Below are 24,716 nucleotides of genomic sequence, written 5' to 3'. Positions count from 1 at the left end.
CTAGTCTTTGAGTCATACAGCATGGAAACCGACCATTTGGCCCACCACACCCACACCAACCATTGGCACCCATCTGTTTCGATCCCATTTTCTGGCACTTGGCCCATCGCCTTCAATGCGTACACAATTCAAGTGTTTGTCTCGGCACTTAAACACTCTCAACGTCTCTGCTTCCATCTCTCTGAGGCAGTGTATTCCAGGTACTCACCACTCTGGGTGAAAAGGCTTCCCCTCAGATCCCTCTAAATCCATGTCCTCTAGTTTTATTTGCCTCTAAGGGGGAAAGTTTCCTGTAGTTTACACTATATATACCCCTCATAGCTTTATGTACCTCAATCGTGTCCCCTCAACCTCCATTCCAACGAGAACAGCCCTAGCCTCTCCAGTCTCTGCTCGTAACTGAAATGTTCCATCCCAGGCAACATCCTGGTGAATCTCTTTCCAGTGCAGTCACCTCCATTCCATGGTATGTTGACCAGAACTGTGCACAGAACTCCAGCTTAGAGCTAGCCAAAGTTGAAGCTTAACCTCCTTGCTCTTGTACTAAATGCCTTAACTAATGAAAGCCAGTATCCCATGTGCCTTCTGAACCACATTATCTGCCTGCACTGCTAGTGTCGGAGGAACTATTTGCACACCGTGGTCCCTCTGTTACTCAATATTCCCCAGGACCTCGTCTTTCTTAGTTTGTCCTGCCCTCATTAGTGCTCCTAAAGTGCAACACTTCTCATTCATCAGGATTGAACTCCATCTGCCGTTTTTCTGCCCATTTCACCCATTTGAAAGAGCTGTTCAGTTATTGACTCTCTAACCATAAACCAGCACATTTTTGTCCTTTCTCACTTTAATAATAACTTTGGAGGAATCAAAAAAAGTTATCTCTCTTAGGCTGTGCATAGAACATAAAAAATAGAAGCTACTTTGTGTCATGTGCCCTTTGAGCCTGCAACACCATCCAGAAAGATAATGGCTGATCCCAAGACTCAAACTGCTTTCCTTCCTGATCTCTGTAACCAATGATTCCTTTCGCATCCAGAATTCTCTGTGTCTCACCATTAAATATACTCAACAGCTGAACATGTGCAGCCTTCTGAAGTGGAGAATTACAAACACTTGTGTAACGAAATGTCTCCTTGTCTGAGACATGGTCCACCTGTTATCCAGAGACTATGCCCCAGCTGGAGACTCCAGATCATAACGTGTCTTTTTTATTTTAAAAAATCGTCTTTGGTATTTTGATAGTTACTGTAAATGTGCTTCCTCTGGTCACTGGACATCATTCTGTTGGTCACTGGAAACCATTTCTCCTTTCTACACCCAAATACACTCTGATTCTCCCCTTTTTGGGAATATTCATCAACACTTGCAGCCAACAGAGTACTGCATTCCATGCTTCTCGATTGGCATTCATCTTGGATTGTGAGCAGGACAAGGGAAATTGGTGGAAAAGGCGTTCCAAACGCTGCCACCCTCATCATCCCAGTGATCGTGGGGTTAGAGGTTCACATGCTGTGGTGACTTACAACTGCAGAAGAGTAACAATTTGCTAAAGTTGGCCCATACTTCTGCTGCTTCCCAGCGAATTAGGGATGTGTTCTGAGATTGTTCTGCCCTTAGTAAAATCTGAAGAGGCTGCAGCACTCTTCACTTGTGACCCTATCTCCCAATCAGTGCTCAGCAGCCCAAAACCAAGTAGGTTTCACTGCTTTGCATTGTCACTGTTTATAACCCGGCTTCTCCCTCAGTGCCAGTGCTACTGGCCTTGGTCGGCAGATCTCTGCTTTTTCTAACCTCTGCATGTTGGGGAAACTTGTGGGTTTTGCTGATCAGTTTACTGAAGCTTCTGAATTTATTCTGAGAATGTCTGCAACCGTTAGTCTGTTCCTCTTAAAACAAAACGTCATAAAAAATGTTTCGTATAACAGTCTCCTGAAGGCCTCCATGTTCACAGCATTGGTAAGATTAAGTGCTCAAAGGTGACCTTTCTTAATTTAGCCTCAGTCCCTCCAGGCCTCCTGATGCTCATTGTTTTCAGCGGATCTGTTTCGCGAATCTCCCTGTAGCACTGCTCCATCTGTCTGCTCTTGCTGCTCACTGTCCATACTCCCCCAGCATCTGGGGAATGGTCTCGTGATGGGTGAATGGAGGAAGGGGTGTGCACACAAGGTTGTAGAGGCAAGGGAAACTGCAATGAAAATTGAAAATACTGCAACTAAACAGCAAGCCCCACAGGGGAGAAAGAGAAACATTAATGAGATTAGTAAAGGGTTCCCAGTATGTTAACCTTCATTGTTTCTCCACTGCTGGCTGAAATCGCCCTCTCACTGTAATTTGTTAGCTCTGTGCCCAAGTAAACCTTCCACAGATTCCCTGCATGGCTAACTGCTTAATGTTGAATTATTCACTAGGCCGGTACTTCTCAGAAAATTGATTTTAAAGTCAGCATGCTGCTTACAACATTGGACACACCAGGGAAATGTACTGTTAAGAAGTATGAGGATTTAAGCCTGACCTTATAGAATATGTATATCAAAATGCTTACTTGGACTGACCTTGCATTGCTCCAAGCTAGAACTGGCTCATCTAAAATGAGGTCATTTCTTTATGGGTTGAGGAAACACTGATTGTGTTTATATTCAGAATCAGGTTTATTATCACTGACATGTGTCGTGAAATGTGTTGTTTTGCGGCAGTGGCACAGAGCGAGAACGTATTGTGTGAGACCGCTGCAGTTGGAATAAAATGCCCTCTTGTGTTGTTCAGCCATTTGAAGTGTTGCCTTTTCCCTGTATGGATATCTGTTGCTTTTGATACTTTTCCTCGTCTCCACGGAGGTAGTGAGGCGAAGACTGGGGCTCCCAGGGGCGTTAGCTTCATTCTGGCACCTTGTCCAGCTCAGTAGTTATTCAACATCACATTGAATCCCCATTCCCTTCTCAGGGGTGTCCTCTCACATGGGAGAACCTTAGTGATCACATGTTGGAACACAAGTTTTCAGCAATTTTATCATACCACACACTTAACACCAGATATACTGAGATAACATCCACCATTGTTGCCTTTCAATGTACGTCTCAGATTAAAAGTAACTAGAATATCTTTCAACAAAGTTTTAATTGCAAGCTGAATACTTGTATGTACATAGTTTGTGTTGATTTTATTGCAGCAATGTTGTGTATATTTAAAGTTCTAGTTGTGTTTACACAGTTCTATTTTACCCTGATTTCATTCAATCTGATAATTTAAGGCAGGCTAACTTGAGAGTTGTGCTGGTTTAAGTCTTTGGTGGGTTGGGGGTCAAAGTGTTGAATTTAGCCGTTAATGTAACCTTGCATGATCAGCCAGTGGGGCTGTCAAAACCAATTTGTGCATGAACTGAGCTTACTCTCAAATGAGCCTGTCCTAGTTTTAGTCCGAATATTTTAACCTGGTTTATCATCTGCATCTTGGAATGTGCAAAAGGTTCTGCAGCAATGTTCACTGAGTAGTGTATGAAAGAGTGCCTCCCACTTAATTACAGTCATTTTAAATTATTTTGCAAAATGACTGTCTTTATGAAAATTTTGACCCCTCTCTTTCACTGACCACATGACCTCGCTGATTATAGCGGATCTAAGAACTCAGACCAGACCTGTAACTGGTCCAACAATAGAGCATCTAGTCTCCAACACTTGGATGGTGGTTGGGAACAGAATGCCAGGTAATTTGTGCCTACTCTTCACTATGATCCATTCCAGGTAAAGTCCTTCTAAGGTGCAACTTAATGGTGAACCAGTCTATCTTTCTGCACCTGACCGAGTACCCACTCTAGCCTGGAGCTGTTGGGCCTGAAACCTCTATTACATTGGGCTGTTTATTCTTCCTTCATAGAAGAGAAATGGTTCCTTTCAAAATCTTTTTCTCCTTCATTTGGCTCAAATGTTAACTCTCCGAGGTAAAGTGCGGAGCCTCTGCTTGCATTGCACGCCCATCAGCTCTTCACACACCCAGCATGTGTGCAGGTCAGATACTGTGGGCGTCACCTCATGTATGCACAGATGTCTGCACATACATTTGTCATTATCTCCATTTTATCTTAAAATAAATATTGAACCAGTTGTCTAGTTGATGCCACGATGCAGTTGCCGCAGAACCTCTTGCACATTCCTGGCTTACTTTGCCTAAAGGTTGGTTTTGGGAATGTTAGAGAAGGCCTGTATTACACTGTTCTTTTGAGAGGCTGACGGGAGTTTCCACAAATCGCAGGCTTCTCTAATATGGCAGGAGTTGGAGGCAGAAGATGCTGGGGAAGAGGCACCACGCATACCAGGCAGGCATAATCAGGGACTTAGGCCACTGCAGTCTCGGATCAACGAGGACCTCTCAGGAACTCAGCTCACAGACTACTCAGACCAAGATTGCATCCGATACTTTGTCCTCAGCACTTTCGCTGCAATGCTAGCTCTCTTTGTAAATGTCCTGTACCCATTGCTCATTTAGGACCTTTGATCGCGGCAGTGGAGGTGGCAGTAATTGTACGCAGCTGCCTAACCTCAATTCCACACCAGTCCCTCATGTCTCTTACAAGCCATTCCCCACTTCCATTGTTGTGACTTGCCCTGTAAATACATGGAGCCCTTTTTATTTATGTTCTCCCAATTGTACAGCACATGGCTGCCTTGCTTTCCCACAAATTATTAATTTTTTAATAGGACAGTACTTTAAAGGGGACTGCTTGTCTGCATGTTCCATCTGTGAGCCAGTTAATGTTGGATGGTGAGATAGTGATGACATTTTATTAAAACTACTTTTATCGTGATTCTTAAATGAAAAATAAAAGTTAAATACTGGTAGTCTTGGACCTCCTGCCTGTTGTTTGATCTTAATACCGTTTTAATTATGGATAGTTTATAATTTAAGAATTTCCAGTTAATAAACCCTTGAAAGCAAATGTTTTTTTTCTGTGAAACATACTGAATTCTGAGCAGTGAACTGTTTACTTTTTTACTACCAAGAGATTAGGACACAAGCACCCTCACAGTCTGAACCTTACCCATTCAGCTGAAGCCACTGGTTTCTGGAGGAAGGGACAAGTACAGGTAAATCTGACTATTTTTGACCCACTGCTGGTGGCAGATCAGGGAGGCCCAGGTGCAACTACCTCATCCCCTCCATGGCTGGGATAATGTGCAGGAGGGCAGGGAAGGAATATGACATTAAAGAGCTGAATTGTGCGAGTCCAAATGACAGAATGCACTAATTAAATGCAGACTTGTGCAGAATAAGGCAGCCTAACCTTTATCAAGCAATGTTATCCTCTAGGAATGAAATGTGTTGACTGTATCTTTGTGGGATGTTGCAAATCTAACACTTGATTAGGATTAATTCATTGTCCATTCATGCTCTGTTGCTTTTTTAAAAAGTTTCTAACATTGTATCTGAAATGTTGCGTGCAAAGGCTGCTTACTGCTGTGTGTGTGGTTTTTGTCACTGGATTGTATAAAATTAGATGTTACGATGATGCCTCTCCCCACTAAATGTATATTTTTACATTTTTAAAATATTGTTATGTTAACATGTTTAAAACATGTAAAACCAGAGTTTAAATCTAATTTGCAATTTTCAGTACTTGAACTCAGTGCATTTAACTCATTGACACTTGATTCTATCAGTTTGAGGTTTAAATATGATTCTTAAAATATATTGGTGCAGTAGAATGCAAAAAAAAGTAATAAATTTTTATTGCACTTTTTCAGCCGATTTTGAGTTGCACAGCTTTTGTACTCTTTTTGTCCTAAATTTTGGGATTAATATATTTACAGGCTTCTAGTCAGGCAGCACGGGGGGCAGGTCTGGACCCCGAAGAAGCTCCCCAGCTGACCACAGACTCGGTGCCTGACTTGTTCACACATCCAGCGGACCACTGCACCCCAGCCTATGGAAGCATGGAGGAAGTAGACTGATGGTCCTGGTCATGGGGACTGTGTATAAACTGCATGTCGCAGCAAGAGACCTGGCACTTTGGACAAAAATATACAACCCCTCAATTCATAAAACTAATTTATTTCCTCCACCCCCCCCCCCCCCCCCCCCCCCACCACCTTCCATCTTCCTCACCTCATCTCCCTGTACCCCTCCAGCCCTCCCCACCCCTTTCTCTGGGGCCTGAACTGTAGCCACTGGGAATGAGATGGTTGGGAGCAATTTGTTCTGGTGTTTTTGTATCATTGATGCCATTCTGGGGCGAGGATGCTGCTGAATGGGTTTTTAAAGGTGATGCGAACAAATGTATTTGAATACTGATCCTGTCACCAATGTGCATATTAATGGAGAATCAGGCACCTGGATGTGCTCTTTGTTCTGGCAATAACATCTGGGGTCACTTGTTTGCGATTGTTGTTTGAACTATTTTTTAAAATCTCTCTTCACATCTGCTTTATATAAAAGAAAAAAGGGTCCTTTTGATTTGTATACAATTTCCTGAATCTTTAGAGGAAGAAAAAGCAAAGGAAACTTGTTTTTGTTTATAAGTTTGCAAATTAAGATGGTAAGCATTGGAGAGCTGAGCTTTCACAGGTTCTCTGGTGCTCATCGCATGTGCCTCAAACACCAGGCTCACTTTGGACCCAACATTGAAATAACAAGTGAGAGAAATGGGCTGTGAGTTGTATTTCTGAAGTAGAAGGCATTGGTAATAGGAGGGGTTGGATTAATCGGACTACCTGCTGGATGAGAATAGAATGGAGTGATTTCTTGCCTGAGTGTTCTGTAACCGTTGTTGTTTTTGCATGAAAGCTATCTTCAAACACCTCCCCACACCCCCTCCAAACCTCTGGAACATTGAATTGGGGTCCAAGACTGCTGAAACTGGTATCTAGCTCACCCATCCTTTTTGGCACCTGTCAATGATGTTGGGGTGTGTGTGTGTGTGCATGAACGTGTGTTCCTCTTGCGACATCGGTGATCTGTCAATTATGCAACTGGAAAGAAAACTGGATGTCCTCACAACAGGCTGGGCTTTATCTCTGCAAAACCATCACAGCAAATCATGGACAGCCTCCTGGATAGTAATTACAGCTCTCAAAATCAGTGTTAAATTGGATCATTCAGAGTTTCCTTGCAGTTCAGTTGCCCAAAAAAGTATAGTGCAACTATAATGACCAACATTTTAAGGATTCCTGCCTTGTCATTTTATCCAACTGACTCTCGATTGCTTGAAGTTAAGTATACCTGAGGGAAAGCTGCCACCACAATATGGTGATACAGGAAACAACAGTGTCCAAACTTTTGTCTAGTCTTACTGCAGCTCAAAGCTGCCCACAAGATGAAGCTGCTTTTACAGCCAGTGGAGAAGCCTCAAGATCACTAGTAGCTGCCCAGTTCCTGCATTACTGCATCTCAATTTGTACCACCTGCAATTCCAAGATTGGATTTGAGGAGCAGGAACATTTGAGTTTCTGAAGCGGTTGCTGAATCACAAGCTGATTCTCTATTTTTCCTTTCCAATATAATTTCCAAAGACCCTTTTCCTTTACTGAATTGTTTTCCTATTTTATTACCAAAATGTATTTGCTATAATATACTAAAAACCAAACTCCAGTAGGCTTGGCTCCTGTCTCATTATTTGTCTCAATAGCTGCATGCATTCCCACCTGTTGTCCGTGGTCTCTGGATCCACTCTAATAAGATTCTTCACTTCTCCCAACAGATCTGTGCGTTTTATGCATTTAGAAAAAGAGCCATATAGACCAGTATGTATGACCAGTGTGTACTGAATAAAGGTCTTACCCCAGCCCTGTTCTCTAGATGTGGGTGTCACTGACTTGTATTACCAATCCCTGGTTGCCCTTGAAGGTAGTTTACCTTCTTTCCAGAGTTCTTCAGCCCATTTGGTGAAGTTAGGAAGTTTCAGGATTTAGACAGTCTTTAGCTAGGGACAGGAGGAGAGATTGGGTTCTTAACATCCACTGTAGAGTTGCATGCATGTGGCTGGTGAAGGTCAGGTGGGACTCTGGTGTGATTGCCTCCTCCTCTGCTCCTGCTCATCTGCTTTGGTGATTGAGAGCCTTCCTGAATAACCAGGGAAAATTCAAGATCTGGGGGTGGGTGGGCGGGGTGGGGGGGGGGGGTGGTGGAGGTGGTGGTGGCTGGAAACGTGATGTCAGAAAGCCACAAGACTTTGCCTTAGGAATGTGAGCAAAAGGCTTTTGTTTTCAATTTTTTTGAAAAATGCAAATTTCCTTGATTGTGTTGGCTTTAATCTGTAATCTCGGTGGTTACAAGGCACAAAGTGAAGCTCCAATCATTAGTGGTTCTTGCCTTCGATGGTAAATTGGGTGTGGGGACTAGAAATGGCATTCAGCTACAGAATTCTTGGACACTGCCACCAGTTTCCTGAAGTGCACTTGAGACTGAAAAGTCTAACAGGAAATGATTCTGTTTAAGTTCTTTAATAAGAAGATTGACAACTTTCTGTGGGTTTTTTTAATGGTGGAAAGAAATGTGCTTTAGTTCATCTTTTTTGCATGTTCTCTCTCCATCTCTTCTCCCCCCCCCCACCACTCCCTCCACTCACACCGTCCTTCCCCTTCTCTCTTTCTCACTCTCCCAACCCAACCCCACTCATTCTCTCTCCCTTCCCCTTTCACTTTCTATTCCCTTCCACATGCACACCATCCTTTTTCCTTTAAACTCTTCTCTTGTAACTCCCTCATTTTCTCAAGCAGTTCCCCAATTCTGCTACTGATCTATACTTTCTAGTTGCTCATTATTCTCTCTGTCTGCAGCCCCAACTTTATCGGATGTTGTCATAGTTGGCGTCTTATAAAACATTTGTTGTGAAAATGAATTGTTTGCACTTCAGTCTGTTGATTTCATCTTGATTAAACACATGGTTTTGCTTTTGTCTTATTGACTGCTGTGCTGATTTTTGATTTTATGCTGTACTTTGCAAGGATTTTTTCTCGATGCTTTGCACATCTGGGAGTGCCGAGACTCGATCCTGAATTCCTGGCTGGACATTTGACCCTGATTTATTAATGACCTACCTCAGGAGCTCGGGTCTTGGTAACAGTCTGCCTGAAATTTGGAGCAGATGCAACAGATAAACGGCAGTTATTTCTTTGTTTAAACAAATGCCCTTTTTTACACAAAAATGGTCTTTTCTAGTTTACTGAAATCATTTATTACATAATCCTTTGTTTCGAATTTGATCCAATCCATGAACCCCAATCTTTGATAAATATTCTTTCCTCTTTTCTGCAATATACTTGGATTGCTCTGCTTTGGTACCTTTTCCTTTCATTGAATTCAACCCTTTTTATTGCTGCTTCTCCAATCCATCTTTTAATCCTTTACCCTTTCTGTTCACGCACAAACCTAATTGTGTTAGAGTTGCTTTTCGCTCACTGTTCCGCCTTTTATCTCGCCCACCTACCCAGCCTCACTAACTGCAAAAGCATCTATTGCCTTCCCACCACAAGCCTACCCCTCACCTGCTTCAGTTTCCAGTTTATCAAGATTTCCATTTACCTTTTGGACGATTCTAATAACATTCCTCTGCAATTCCCTAGCTGTCCAAAGCAGTCGTGCCCTTTTGCAGGAGCACTTTCCACCACATACACAGCTTGAAATCCTATAGTGACTTTGGCTTTAATGTCAAAGGGAAACCTACTGGTGTCTAAAGAGATGATAACAATACTGCAGGCAGCATCTGTGGAAAGAGAAGGTTACTGTTTCAGGTTTATTACTTTGTCAAAACTTCGAGTGAAAAGATTAGTTTTGTTTGCAGAGAAGATGGTGAGGGTGTTCGATGGACGAAGGGAACATCTTTTAAGTGAGGTCAGGGTTGTCATGGGAATAAGCTGGAAATGGCATCATCTGGTTGGTGGGTTAATGGGAATTAGAGAGAATATGAACAAAGTAAAATAAAAGCTGCAAAATTCAGAGCTGTGGGACATGCCCAACAGGTCAGGCTGTGGTTGTCCTGTTTCACAAATTACATGGGAAGTGCTGTGAGAAGGTAGGGACAGAAGAACTGTCCGGGATGTTGCTGAGGAAATGGTCCCTCTGAAAGGGGTGGGTGGGGTTGGAATCTCATTGAAGGTTGCTAGAATCATCTAGAATAAGCATGAATCATCTTGGAGACACAAGAGACTTCCTAAGATGCTGAAAATGTTTTGAAAATTGGTGAAATAAGAGTTTGGTAATTCCAGATTGTAACATTTATACAATTTTATAGAACAAGGTGATTTTGCTCCATTGGGTAGTTTGGTCAGACTTGTTCAACTGGCCTCACTTTCTCCATAGTTCTGTAATTTTCCTTTCCTTGTCAGTATTAAATTGATGGTGGTGTTGTGCTTAAGACAATGGACTAGTCGTTTAGAAGGCTGGGCTAACAACCCAGAGATGGGGATTCAGTTGGAAAATTTAAATTAGTTAATGTAGATTTTGAAGTCACAGGACTGGTGATCAGAAACTACTGAATAGTCACAGAAGAACAATCTGGTCCACAAGTATCAGCTGCTACTCATGGCCTTGCCTGGCTTTTAACTTCCCTTTGTTAAATTAAAACTATGTTAAAGAAGGACAAGAATGAAACCAGACTGACCACCTGGCGTTGACTTTAGCCCTTGATTCAGATGTGACATGTTCACTCCCTGCCCCTGGGAGTTGAGGAAAATCACTCATTTGGGAATGAAGGCCTGGAATGTGCTGTCTGAGGGGATGGTAGAGCAGAAAGAAAGCCTCCCTACATTTAAATAGAATGTGGATGAGAAGCTGAAGAGCTGTAATGTGCAATGTGAGAATTAGGCAGCAGGATTAACCTAGATAGACAGTTTTTAGCCAGGATGGGATGAGTCCCCTGCTCTGTGGTATAAATGTCAGTGATTCTATGAAAGACTTCAACATCCAGTTTTATTTACACTGCAAGAGCTGGGTCTGTAACAGATAGATTGTGCAATGTTTTCAATTTTACTCTGCACCCTACTCACCAGTTGGAGGGAAAAAACATTCAAGGCAATAACATTTTATCCAAACTTGAATAAGTGTGAATGAAACCAGTTTTAAAAGTGTGGGAGGGGTGCTCTGTGATGCGGAGAAAGGTGGGAGAGGATTAGTGAACATAAAAGATTGATCTGAGGGAGCTGAAAAAGGGTGAAACAATAATCATCTGAAGTTATCCACGGGAAAATAGGAGTGTTGGAATCTGAAATGTAAAAGCTGGAAAAGACAATTACTCAAAATATTTGAACCCAGATGCCTGTAATGTTGAGCTTCATTCGAACAGCACAAGAGGCCAAGACAAAAAGAAATGGAGAATACTAGTAATAGACAACTAATTAGTAGCTATGTCCTCCCTCAACTGGAACTGTTCTCCAAAACCTGGGAGAACCATTGTGTGCCCCTGCTACAATGTGCTCTGGGTGGATGAATTTGGCATCCAGCACCAGACCTGGCTTGGTAACATCACCAAGGCCCGAACTGCCTGAGTCCAGAACAGGGCAGGCAGAATAGGCAAGTGGTGAGGAAACCATCCTGAAAGATAAGCCTACCTGCTGTCATCACCAATCACCTGCTGCAGATCCATTTGTCCATGACAGTGTTGGTAGGAGTGACCACACAGTCCTTGTGGAGAACAAGTTCAGCTTCATACCAAGGATGTCTTCTTGTGACAATAAGTGATCCCCCAGGCCAAGGATGGCTGGCTTCCACTCCAATTCTGAGAGATTTGTGGTGGATGATGAGATCGATGTGGGATCCACAAACTCTTACACAGGTAGGGCAAGAATGGTTGATGGGGCAGGTTCTGCCACTTACACTGGGCTTCTGCTACTGCAGAGAGCTCCAGTTCCAGTGCCGCCTTGTACACTGCTCTCCCCTACGTTGAGCAGTTGTGATTCCCAAAAGTGGGTGAAGATGCAGCATCCTGGAGTCATCTGCTCTGACCTGATCTCTTGCTGTGACGTGCCTGCCTTGGGAGTCTAAAGCATCTAACCTATCTGGTCCACCACTGGAGCTGGCTGGGTGTAACTCAAGCCTTGTTGCTGGGAATGTAGACTGGAGCCAGGAGGCTGATATTGATTTGCTAATGTGGCTGGTGGATTTGGGCGATTTTGCAGAGACAGTGTTGCTGGTATCACTGCTACATTGATGTGCCTGCTGTAGATGTCCCTGAGTAATCCTCCTGTGGTCGCCACCTTCACAGAAGTCGGGCTTCAGTCGACGTGAGTTACCCCACATGCTGAGGCCACTGGATGTTCAGTACACACTGAACACCTGCTCCAGAACTAGCTGCTCCTCCAGCCGAGCTTTTCAATGCAGTTACCACAGGAACATCTGCCTGATGTGAAAAGTTCCCCAGGTAGGACCAGCTCCCCCAAAAGCAGGACAAATTTTGTATAATTTTTTTTGTTCAACCCCATTCTCCTGCCTTCTCCCTGTAACCCTCATCCCTCTTACCAATCAAGAACCTGTCAATCTCTGCACAATTACACACAATGATTTGGCTTCCACAGCCGTCCGTGGCAACAAATTCCACATATCCACCACCTGGCTGAAGAAATACCATTCCCAAGACTGGCCTCCATTAGTATCCATTGATCGAAAGCCCAATTGAACAGCCACATTGCTGTGGTTACAGGAGCAGGTTAGATGTTGGCTGCAGTGACTCTTCCCCAAGCTGCAGGAGTCTGATGGAACACTCTCTCTCCACTGGCCAAGTGCAGCTGCAACAACACTCAAACCCAACATCATCCAGGACAAGACAGCTCTTACTTCGCACTTTCTGCACTGTCCTAAAACACTTGCCCAGTGCTCCACATACCTTGGCCGCGTGACACACCATGCACAACTCACTTCAACAGTGTATTGCAGACTGGCGGCCAGTACATCCTCAACGAGAAGGTAGCAGGTATGTGGCAATGTCACCACCTACAGCGTCCCCTTCTTGACACACACACTGGAATATGCTGCCGTTCCTTCATCACTGAGGATCAATGTGGCAGGACCTTCACCAGACAAACTGCAGCAGGTTGACAGCACCTGCTCAAGGGCAAATAGGGCAACAAAAAAAAATCCAAGGACTTTCTTGGAAGGTTAACAACGTGCTTCCATCAATTTTTTGGGTAGTGCATTTGCAACAGGAATGGCTCTCACTGGAAGATGCTGTCACCTCTGTGGTACTTTCCCTGACTGGTTACTGTGTCCTGCCACTGTGCTTCATTGGGTAGCACAACTGCCTCACAGCTCCAGGGATCCCGGTTCAATCTTGACCACTGCTCTCTGTGTGGAGTTTGCATGTTCTCACTGTGATCACATGGGTTTCCTCCCACATCCCAAAGACGTGAGGGTTGCTGGGTTAATTGGCCACTGTGAATTTTCCCTGATGAAGGTGAGGGGTAGAGTCGGGGACTGCCGCCAGGAAGAGAATAGATACGAGTAGGCAAATGCAGGTTTCTGTTTGGTTAACAAAATTCCCCATGACGGCGAAGGTTGCTGTCAGACCTCCAGCTAACCTTTGCTGTGAAGAGATCAGCACATCTGCTGCATGTTTTTGAAGACCTGAATCCTTGTTACGATTCTGGTAAATATCTTTTGCAATCTTGAAGGAAGTTCTGTGTGTCCACATCTGGACGCTTTGCTGCAACTGGATTATGATAATCCATGAGTTAATTGCATCTCCTCAGGGCCATGCAACAGAATGCTCCCCCTGGGGTGTTTGTGGCTAAGTATTTCCATCAAATCCTCCGTCATGTCAAAAAGTAGATATGATGGAATCTCTGAAAGACTGTGGTCAGGGCTCAGCTGCTCCTGTTCACTCCTGCCGCCGTGGTACATACCATCTTGCTTCTGCAGATCTGCCGTTGTCAGTTCGTGCTCCCAAGTGACCTGATCCTCAAGCTACGTGACATTCACAACTATCAAAGATGCTGTAATGAAATAATTTCAAATGGTTAAAGCTTTAAAATCAAATAAATAAGAACAGCATTATAACAAAGCAAGAGCAGATCAGTCAGACTCCCTGAGCCAACTCCACCAGTCAATGAGATCAGAGCTGATCTAATTTTGGCCTTGACACAATTTTACTGTTCTCTTTCCAGACCCCTTGACTCGCTTGTAGTTTAACCATCTGCCAATCTCTGCCTCCACAACTCTGGGGGAGAGAATTCCAAAGATTCACAACCCACTGAAGGAAAAATTCCTCATCGCCATCTGACATGGGTGACCCTTTACTCTGAAACTATGAACCCTGGTGTAGATGCCCCCACCAGGGGAAACCATCCTCTCAACACCCATCATGCTGACACCCCTCAGGGCCTGATGTTTCAGTGAGATCACCTTATTCTAGCCTCCAATGAGTATGGACCCTGCCTGCTCAACCTCCCTTCACACCTCAACCTCTTTATCCCAGGAACCAACCCAATGAGCTTTCTCTGCACTGCCTCCAATGCAACCACATCCCTCATTAGTATAGGCCAAAGTGTCAGTAATGCTCCAGCTACGGCCTCAACCATCCCCTGTAAAGATGCATCACGACAATACCAATGTTTTGCTCCATACCCTTGACAATGAAAGTGACCGTTCATTCCACTTCAGTAGCTCATAGAACAGTACGGCACAGGAATACGCCCTTGGGCTCATGGTGTCTATGCCAACTTTGATGCCAAATTAAAGTAATTCCATCTGCCTGCTCATGAGTCATACCACTCCATTCCCTGCCTGTTCATGTGTCTGTCTAAATGTTTGTTACATGTTGCTATAGTATCTGCTTCCACCATCTCCCCTGACGGAATGTTCCGGGCACCCACCACTCTGTATATATAAAAAACAACAAAAATTGCCTCATTAACCACCTTTAAAATCTCCCCGTCTCATCTTAAACCTCTGCTTTCCAGTATTTGACACCTCCGCCCTGGGAAAAGGACTCTGACTGCCCTGTCTATGCCCCTCGTCATTTTATAAACTTCTGTCAGATCCCCGCAGCCCCTGAGGTTCCAGAGAAAACAACCCAAGTTTGTCCAACCTCCCCTTGTAGCTCATGCAGGCAGCATCCTGGTGAACCTCTTCTGCACCCTCTCCAGCCTCCACATCCTTCCTGTAACGGGGTGACCAGGACTACACACAGGACTCCACGTGTGGACTAACCAAAGTTTTACTTATTTTCCATGTGACTTGCTGTAGCTGCCTGATAATGTTTCCATGCATTGGGTCCCCAGATCTCTGTAGCACATGTTGTAGTCCTACTGTTTAAATAACTTGCTTTTTTATTCTCCTTTCCAAAATGGATAAAGTCACATCTTCCCACATTATGCTCCATCTGCCAACTTGCCCACTCATCTAACCTCTCTACGTCCCTCTGCTTGCCCTGTGTCTCCCTCACAGCTTGCTAACCCACCTCTCTCTGTATCATCAGCGAACAGTTAGTGTGCCAAAATTCAGCTGTCCATTTCCCTCCACAGATACTGCCTGACCTGCTGAGTTCTTCTAGCAGCTTGTTTTTGGACATGTTTAATGCTGCTACCTCACAGCTCTGTGGACCTGGGTTCAATCCTGACCTCAGGCACTGTCTGTATGGAGACACGAGAAACTGCAGATGTTGGAATCTGGAGCATAAAGCAAACTTGCTGGAAGAACTCTGGAGCCATTTGGAACCATCCAAATGAAGGGTCTCGGCCCAAAACATTGCCTGTCTGTTTCCCTGCACCAATGCTGCCTGCTCCACTGAGTTCCCCCAGCAGTTTGCTCTGTGCTGTGTGTGTGGAGTTTGTCTGGGATGATGTGGGTTTCCTCCAGGTACAACTCCCAGAAATGTGTTGATAGATCACTGTAAATTACCCCAGTAAATGGCAAAAGGATTGAAGAACAGGTTGATGGGCATGTGAGACAATTAAACAAAGTGCTGGAGTAGGTCGGGCTGTATCTGTGGGGAGAGAAACCAGGTCAACATTTCAGGCCGGGGACCCTTCAGCAGAGCTGGGAAGGAGATAGAAGAAGCTGGGGTGGGGGAGTGTCTCTGACACAGTAAAACTAGGGTGACCACGGGGATGAGCTGTGAACAAGGTGACCTGATCACTGAGTGACTGGGAGCAGTTAGAGAGTGAGAACATAGAAGAATTTTTTTTAAACTGCAGATGCTGGAAATCTAAAATAAAAACAGAAAATGCTGCAACTACTCATCTAGTCAGGCAGCGTCTGTGGGAAGAGAAACGGCCAATGATCGGCTGAACTGGATAACAGACTGTAGAAGTTGCAAGATGCAGAGCGGGAAGACCTGCCCAGCTGGGAACATCCAGAGGGAAAATGTAAACGAGCTGAGCCAATGTCAGACTGACGATGATTGTGGACAGAAATCCGGTCCCCTGAAGCTGTAGAATTCAGTACTGAGTACAGAAGGCTGCGCCGTGCCCACACAGAAGATGGGATGTTGGTCCTCGGGCTGGTGTTGGGCCTCACTGTGACAGTGCAGGAGGTCACGGACCGATGGGTCAGTGTGGGGGTGGGATAGGGGAATAGTGGCGGTAACAGGAGACTCTGGAGGGGGGGGGGGGTGGGACTGTTGGGTGTTAGCATGAACCCAATGGGTCAGCAGATTTGGCTACTGTTCACTCGGTCCCCTCATGTAAGTCATGAATGTAGATTGTAATAGTTAAGACCCCAGCACCATCTCTGGTTATAGGTCACACTAGGATAAAACCGGAACACACTGGGAAACTCACATTGTAATGGAAAAACCTGACCATTTATCCCAATGCTGTTTTCCTTTAGTTAGCCAGTCCCCTGTCCGTGTTGTCCCAACCCTGTACATTCTCAGCTTGGTTCTTCTATCTGCCACATTACCCAGTGCTTCCTGGAAATACAAATACACCACATCTCCGGTTTGTTAACCACCTGTTGCATCCTCAAAAAACACCAGCAGATTTGTCCCACACATGAATTTCCTTCCATTAAACCATGCGAACTGCTTCCTCATCATTTAACAATGAATTCAACAAATGCAGGTTGCCCGACACTTGTTGCTGGTTCCTTTCATTGGAGCAGGTCATTGAGAGCCAGATCCAACCCGATCCTTCCCTCTCATCAGCAGCTCACATCCTGGCCCATCCCTGACCCACAGACCGAAGTCAGCTACGATGCACAGCAGTGTTCAACTGAGAATACCAGACGTGCAGAGAAATGCCAGCAGCTCCGTGCAAGCCCTGGCTCAATGCTTGTTCAGCCCCAGAACACAGAGTTGCAGACAGTAAGTTGCAGCAGTGGGAAAATTGCCTCCCAGTCTCATTAGCAACATGTGATATAGACCAGATAACTGGTTAGTGGGGATAAATGTTATCTCAGGACACTGCACATGTATCAAAAACTGAAAGTGCTGGCAACACTCAGCAGGTCAGGCAGCATCTGTAAAGAAAGAAACAGAGTTAAGTTTCAGCTCAAACACCCATCTGCATTGCACTGAAGTCTCAGCCTGGATAACACCCCCAAGTCTCTGGAGCGAAGTTTGAAATCCCACAACTCGGAGGTGGATCTGCTTCCCACAGAGGACCAACTGACCACAAACTGTGTTGAAATGAGTAATATCGATCTGATCGATATCAGGACCTGGACTGGCGACTGCTCAGGACAACACAGCTACCTTCAACAAGGATTAGATTGGCCCTGAAGTGTCTGGGGATTTTTGAGGTGCTGGGTCAGTGGCCTCTCTCTAGAGATTCAGCCACTCACCCACACAGACAGGGTGCCGTGTTTGACCAACATGGATTACACAACACTGCTGCCTCTGCTCCAGCTCCAGCCCCAGCCACATGGCTCCACCAGCACCCAGTCCAACACCCGGCACAGGTTTCGGGGTCTGTCCTTCAGTGACTGGAACAGACAATGCTCCCATTGACATCTTGTTTCATCAGCTGGCCCTGTTCCCATCAATGCAAGCTGTACAGTTGCTGCCAACGTAGGAATGGACAGGGCTGTGCGACAGTGAAATCTCACAACGTTCTCTGCTGCTCTCTCACGTTCCCTGATAGGGCAGAAATTTGAACGCTTGAGATTCACTGAGTCTCTGGGGAAACAATTGAGCCTCCAGTGTTTCTGAGATAACTCGCCCTGCCGGTGGACTGTGAGGTTAGGGGGAGATGTTACGGAAGTGTGGGGTGAGGAACACAGCATCAGAACTAATTCAACAGCTCGTTCAAAGATACAGCACGGACGCGGGAAATGTTGTAAACACTCAGCAGGTCAGGCAGCATCTGTGGAGGGAGCACTTTAGAACTGGTTCCACCAGAACCGGTGTCATTGATCTGAAGCATTCCGTCTCCACAGACACTGCCTGACCTGGCGAGTATCTCTGGCACTCTCTGTTTTTATTTCAGATTTCCAGCAGCTGCAGTATTTGACTCTGATCAGACCTATCAGCCTGACCGCATGCAGAAGCTCCCAGTCCTCAGCCGTCAATAGCTCAGCTCCAGGCAGGAGGAGGAACGGTCAAACCACAAACGCAGGGAGCAGGAAATCCAACAGTCAGCGTCACCTTCCACCTTCCAGACTGGGGCAGTCTGTCCAGGAACCCTTGTCTCAACAGCAACAGAGGGAGAGTCTCTCCCCTACCAACAGGAGAGGAGGCCGAGGCCAGGTGTAGGTGGGACAGGGCATGAGACATGGGCTGGGTTTTGTGAGGGATGAGAGTCAGTGAGGTGAGATTAAAGTCAGTCAACAACCTTGTTGGAATTCACTGATGATCTGGTGTTGGTGGGACGGTGCAGGGGGAGCCTCACCCTGTGTCTGACCCCGGGAGTGTGTGACGGGACGGGACGGTGCGGGGGGAGCCTCACCCTGTGTCTGACCCCGGGAGTGTGTGACGGGACGGTGCGGGGGGAGCCTCACCCTGTGTCTGACCCCGGGAGTGTGTGACGGGACGGGACGGTGCGGGGGGGGAGCCTCACCCTGTGTCTGACCCCGGGAGTGTGTGACGGGACGGTGCGGGGGGAGCCTCACCCTGTGTCTGACCCCGGGAGTGTGTGACGGGACGGGACGGTGCGGGGGGAGCCTCACCCTGTGTCTGACCCCGGGAGTGTGTGACGGGACGGTGCGGGGGGAGCCTCACCCTGTGTCTGACCCCGGGAGTGTGTGACAGGACGGGACGGTGCGGGGGGAGCCTCACCCTGTGTCTGATCCCAGGAGTGTGTGATGGGACGGTGTAGAGGGATTTTCACCCTCTGTTTAACCTTTGCTGTTATCTTCAAACATGTAACACAGAACAGTCTCGCACAGGAACAGGCCCTTCGGCCCATGGTGTCTGTGCCAACCATGATGCAAATCCAAACTAATCCCAACTGCCTGCACACGGTCCACATCTTTCCATTCTGGCCTGTTCATGTGTCTGCATAAATGCCTCCTAAACACTGCCGTGGTATCTGCTTCCACCACCTCCCCTGGCAGTGTGTTCCAGTCCCCTACCACTCTCTGTGTAAAACAAAAACTTGCCCCGCACATCTCCTTTAAACTTTCCCCCTCTCACCTTAAACCTATGGCCTCCGGTATTTGACATTCCCACCCTGGGGGAAAGACTCTGGCTGTCTACTCTATCTGTGCCTCTCAAAATGTTATAAACCTCTATCAGGTCTCCCCTCAGCCTCCGATGCTCCAGAGAAAACAGCCCCAGTTTGTCTGACCTCTCCTTACAGCTCATGCCCTCTAATCCAGGCAGTAGTCTGGTGAACCTCTTCTGCACCCTCTCCAAAGCCGCCACATCCTTCCTATAATGGGGTGACCAGAACTGCACACAATAGTGACCTAATCAAAGTTTTGTACAGCTGCAACATGATCCTCCAAATTTTATACTCGGCACCCGACCAATGAAGGCAAGCATGCCGTCTGCCTTCTTCGCCAGCCCTCCGTACGTCAATCTTCCTCACGGTCCTTCTGTTTCCTGTTTCTTTTCCTCTTACATTTGACCTCCCAAAATATATCACCTGACTCTGGCCTGGATTAAACTCCATCTGCCATTTCTCTGCCCACATTTCCAACTGATCCATATCCTGCTGAATCCTTTGACAACCTTCCTCACTGCCCACAGCTCCACCAAGTTTTGTGTCATTTGCAAACTTCCTAATCAGCCCATCTACATGTTTGTCTAAATCATTTCTATATATATCACAAGCATAAGAGGGTCCAGCACTGATCTGGTCACAGAGAAACAAACAGAATAACTCCTCTCTACCACCACCCTGTCTTCTACGGCCAAACCAACTTTGAATCCAATCTACCAAGCATCCATGGAACCCTTAATCTTCTGGATCAGCCGACCATGAGGGACCTTGTTGAAAACTTTACAAAGGTCCACGTAGACAACATCCACTACCCGACCCTCATCAATCGTCTTCATCACCTCTTCAAAAAACTCAATTACGTTAGTAAGGCAAGACCTGCCCTGCACGTACTGACCCAATAAGTGCTTTTCCTATGCTTTTCCAGATGTGAGTCGGTTCTATCCCTAACAATCTTCTCCAATAATTTCCCTCCCATTTCCCTACCACTGATGTAAGCCTTATTGGCCTATAATTTCCTAGGTTTGTCCCTATTGCCCTTGTTAAATGGAGGAACAACATTGATTATTCTCTAGTTCTCTGGGACCTCACCTGTGGCTAGAGTGGATACAATGATCTTGGTCAAGGTCCCTGCAAATCTCCCCTCTTGCCTCTCTCAACAGATCCCATCAGGTCCTAGGGACTTATCCACTGTAATGCTCTTCAAGAGCCCCAACATCTCCTAGTATCAGCAGACCCCTCCCTGATCTCACTATCCTCTATGTCCTTCTCCTGGGTGAATACCAATGTGAAGTGCTCGTTTAGTACCTCTCCCACATCCTCTGGTTTGAGACATAAATCCCCTCCATTGTCCCTGAGTGGTCCTACCCTCTCCTTAGATACCCTTTTGTTTTTAATGTATAAAACCTTGGGATTCTCTTTAATTCTCACATTATGGCCCCTTTTAATCCTCTTCATTCCCTGTTTGTTCTCTCCTGATTCCCTCAAAGGCCCTGTCTGACCAGCTTCCTAAATCTTACGTGCTTCCTTTTCCTTTTTTAACCAAACCTCTCCTCATCCAAGGTTCCCGAACCTTGCCATCCTTGTCTTCCTTTGTCACGGGAACATGGGTTTGTAACTTGATTTTGTTCACCTGGGAGGCAATGGGAGCCAGACACAGACCGTGTGTGTGTGGGTGTGTGTGTGGGGTTGGGGGGGGGTGGGGTGCGGGAGGGGGTTGCGGGGTGGATATTGGTGAGACTGTCTGCTCCCCTGGTGAACTGGATGGAGGCTCCAATGCACAGGATCACAAGAGGCTGCAGAGCTTTGTAGACTCAGCCAGCTCCATCACGGGCACGACCCTCCCCACCATCGAGGACATCTTCAAGAGGCAGTGCCTCAAGAAGGCGGCATCCATCACTGAGGACCCTCACCACCCGGGACATGCCCTCTTCTCGTGACTACCATCGGGGGGGAGGTACAGGAGCCTGAAGACCCACACTCAACGATTCAGGAACAGCTTCTTCCCCTCCGCCATCAGATGTCTGAACAGTCCATGAATCCACAAACACTACCTCGTTATTCCTTTTTTTTAGCACTATTTATTTTTGTAATTTATACATTTTGATGTCTTTGCACTGTACTGCTGCCACAGGACAACAAAGTTCACATCAGATGTCAGTGATGATAATCCTGATTCTGACCACAGTGGTGTCGTGGCCGGAGGTTTGAGTGGCCGGTGCTGAGCTGCAGCACCAGGGCTGACCAGTGGGGGGAGCATCGGACAGTGTGTGTGGGATGGAGAGGAGTGAGGCTGGAGTCATGGACTTCCTCATTCACCCTCCCTCATCGCGGCTCCAGGGCCACGAGTCCGTCCACACACTGTCAGGCATTGGTTAACCACACAACACACGGAGAACAGGAGCGGGAGACGGCCATTCGAACCCGCCCCACCGTTCAGCCTGTATCTCCACACCAGCCCGTTCTGTCCCCACGCCCCAATCCGCAGTGGTCCCCCACTCACCACCTCCCCTCCCCCGGCTGCCCCTGCCAAGTTGATGCCCCAAGCTCAGTTGGCACCACGCACCGCAGGAGAGCCAGTGTGGACCCCCGTCCTCTTGATGCTGGTCTCCCATGGCTGGGTGTGGAGGGGCTGCCTGGGAGGGCTGAGGGGCTGCCACTGGCCCACAGTGAGTGCGGTCGTTGCTGGAACCGGCAGCCCCTGCCCCCGATATGGTCAGATTGCCCCTCTCGTCACCTCCTGTTGGACAGGATGGAAGCTGCCGTCACCCTCTCTCTTAGTTTGGCTGTGGAGAGGCGCACGGCCAATCTAAAAACTCAGAACAATAAACAGGCTACTGAGGAATATACAGGAGAAAGCTGAAACAGGGAATCAGGAGGGCTAAAAGGGGCCATAAAATGCCTATGGGGAGCAGGATTACAGAGAATCCAAAGGCATTTTATACATACAGTAAAAATAAGACGGTCACTGAAAGACAAAGGAGGAGATTTTTGTCTCGAACCAAAGGATGTGGGCGAGGTACTAAACAAGTACTTTGCATCAGTATTCACCAAAGAGACGGACGTGGAGGAGCGTGAGATCAGGGAGGGGTCTGCTGATGTTCTAGGGCATGTTGATAGCAAGAAGGAGGAGGTGTTGGGTCTCCTAAAGAGCCTTAAGGTAGATATCCCCAGGACCTGATGGGATCTACTGAGAGAGGTAAGAGGGATTGCCAAGGCCTTGACAGAGATCTTTATAGCCACAGATGAAGTCCCAGCAGACTGCAGAACAGCCAATGTTCCTCTGTTGAAGAAGGCCAGTGAGCCTTACATCAGTGGTAGGGAAATATTGGAGAGGATTCTTAGGGATAGGGTCTACTCACATCCAGAAAAGTGTAGACTGGTTAGGGACAGTCAGCACGGCCTTCTATGGGGGAGGTCATGTCTTACAAACTTGATTGAGTTTTCAGGGGAAGTAACAAAGATGATCGATGAGGGTAGGGCAGTGGATGTTCGCTATATGGACTTCAGTAAGGCATTTGACAAGGTCTCTCCTGTTCGGCTGGTCCAGAAGATTAAAGCGCATGGGATCCATGGAGACTTGGTGGAGTGGCTTGGCCATAGAAGACAGAGGGTAGGGGTGGAGGGGAGTTATTCTGACTGGAGGACTGTGACCAGTGGTGTTCTGCAGGGATCAGTGCTGGGACCTCTGATATGATTTATTTAAATGATTTGGATTAAATGTAGGTGGTTTAATTGGTAAGTTTGGAGACAGCATAAAATCGGTGGAGCTGTGGGCAGTGAGGAAGGTTGTCAAAGGATTCAGCAGGATATGGATCACTTGGAAATGTGGGCAGAGAAATAGCAGATGCAGGTTAATCCGGACAAGTGTGAGGTGTTGCACTTTGGGAGGTCAAATGTAAGGGGAAAGTGTACATTAAATGGCAGGACCCTTAGGAGCATTGACATACAGAGGGATCTTGGCATCCAAGTCCAAAGTGGCCACACTTAGGGTGGTAAAGAAGGTGTATGGGATGCTTGCCTTCATTGGCCAGAGCACTGACCACAAGAGTCAGGAAATCATGTTGCAGCCGTATAAAACTTTGATTATGCTGCATTTGGAGTATTATTCTGGTCGCCCCATTACAGGAATGGTGTGGAGGCTTTGGAGAGGGTGCAGAAGGGGTTCACGAGGATGCTGCCTGGATTAGAGAGCATTACCTATAAAGAGAGGTTGGACAAACTTGGATTGTTTTCTCTGAAGCAGCAGAGGCTGAGGGAAGACCTGAGAGAAGTTTATAAAATTGTGCGAGGCACAGATAGAGCAGACAACTGGTATCTTTTCCCCAGGGTTGAAATATCTAATACTAGAGGGCATCCATTTAAGGTTAGGGGGGTAAAGTGTAAAAGTGATGTGCGGGGCAAGTTTTTTTTTACACAGAGTGGTGGGTGCCTGGATCGGGCTGCCAGGGGTGGTGGTGGAGGCAGATACAATATCAACATCTAAGGGGCTGTTAGAGAGACCCATGAGCAGGCAGGGAATGGAGGGATTGGACCGTGTGCAGGCGGATGGGATTAGTTTAATTTGGCATTATGTTCAGCACAGACATCATGGGCTGAAGGTCCTGTTCTTCTGCTATACTGTTCTATGTTCAGCAGGTCAAGCAGCATCTATGGAGGCAGAGAGACTGTTGACGTTTTGGGTCAAGACCCTGCATTGCATCCCTCTGCCTCCACAGATGCTGCTCGACTCACTGAGTGCCTCCAGCAGATTGCTTTTTGCTCCAGATTCAGGCAGTTTTATTTGTTTTCCAAGGATTTACTTGTATACAAACGTACACATTAGGAGCAGGGAGAGGCCACTAGTACCTGCACAGCCACTCTGATCCAACTGTAACACAGAACACACAACAGTACAGCACAGGAACAGGCCCTTCAGCCCACCATGTTGTGCCAAGCTAATTAAATGCCCAATTAAACTAATCCATCTGCCTACACAGTGTCCATCTCCCTCCCTTCCCTGTGCATCCATGTGCCTATCTAAGAGCCTCTTAAACCCCTCTATCGTATCTGCCTCCACCCCCACCCCTGGCAGTGCATTCCAGGCACCCACCACTCTCTGTGTAAAATACTTGCCCCGCACATCTCCTTTGAACTTACCCCTCTCACCTTAAATGCACGCCCTCCGGAATTAGATATTTCGACCCTGGGAAAAACAAT

General features: G+C 46.6%; 1 protein-coding gene across 1 annotated transcript in view; it reads left to right on the top strand.

The window, feature by feature from the left end:
* Positions 1-4,980, top strand: part of usp19 (ubiquitin specific peptidase 19) — a 133,555-nt gene extending 128,575 nt beyond the window's left edge. The window contains 1 exon segment of the mRNA XM_052018449.1: positions 4,246-4,980. Within this exon segment, the coding sequence (XP_051874409.1) occupies positions 4,246-4,479 (234 nt within the window). The 3' untranslated portion in view covers positions 4,480-4,980.
* Positions 4,981-24,716: the final 19,736 nt, after the last annotated feature.

Source organism: Pristis pectinata, chromosome 6 (assembly GCF_009764475.1).
Source record: "Pristis pectinata isolate sPriPec2 chromosome 6, sPriPec2.1.pri, whole genome shotgun sequence".
NCBI lineage: Eukaryota > Metazoa > Chordata > Chondrichthyes > Rhinopristiformes > Pristidae > Pristis > Pristis pectinata.
The sequence above is the reverse complement of the archived record's forward strand: the minus strand, read 5'-3'. Positions and strand labels throughout refer to the sequence as shown.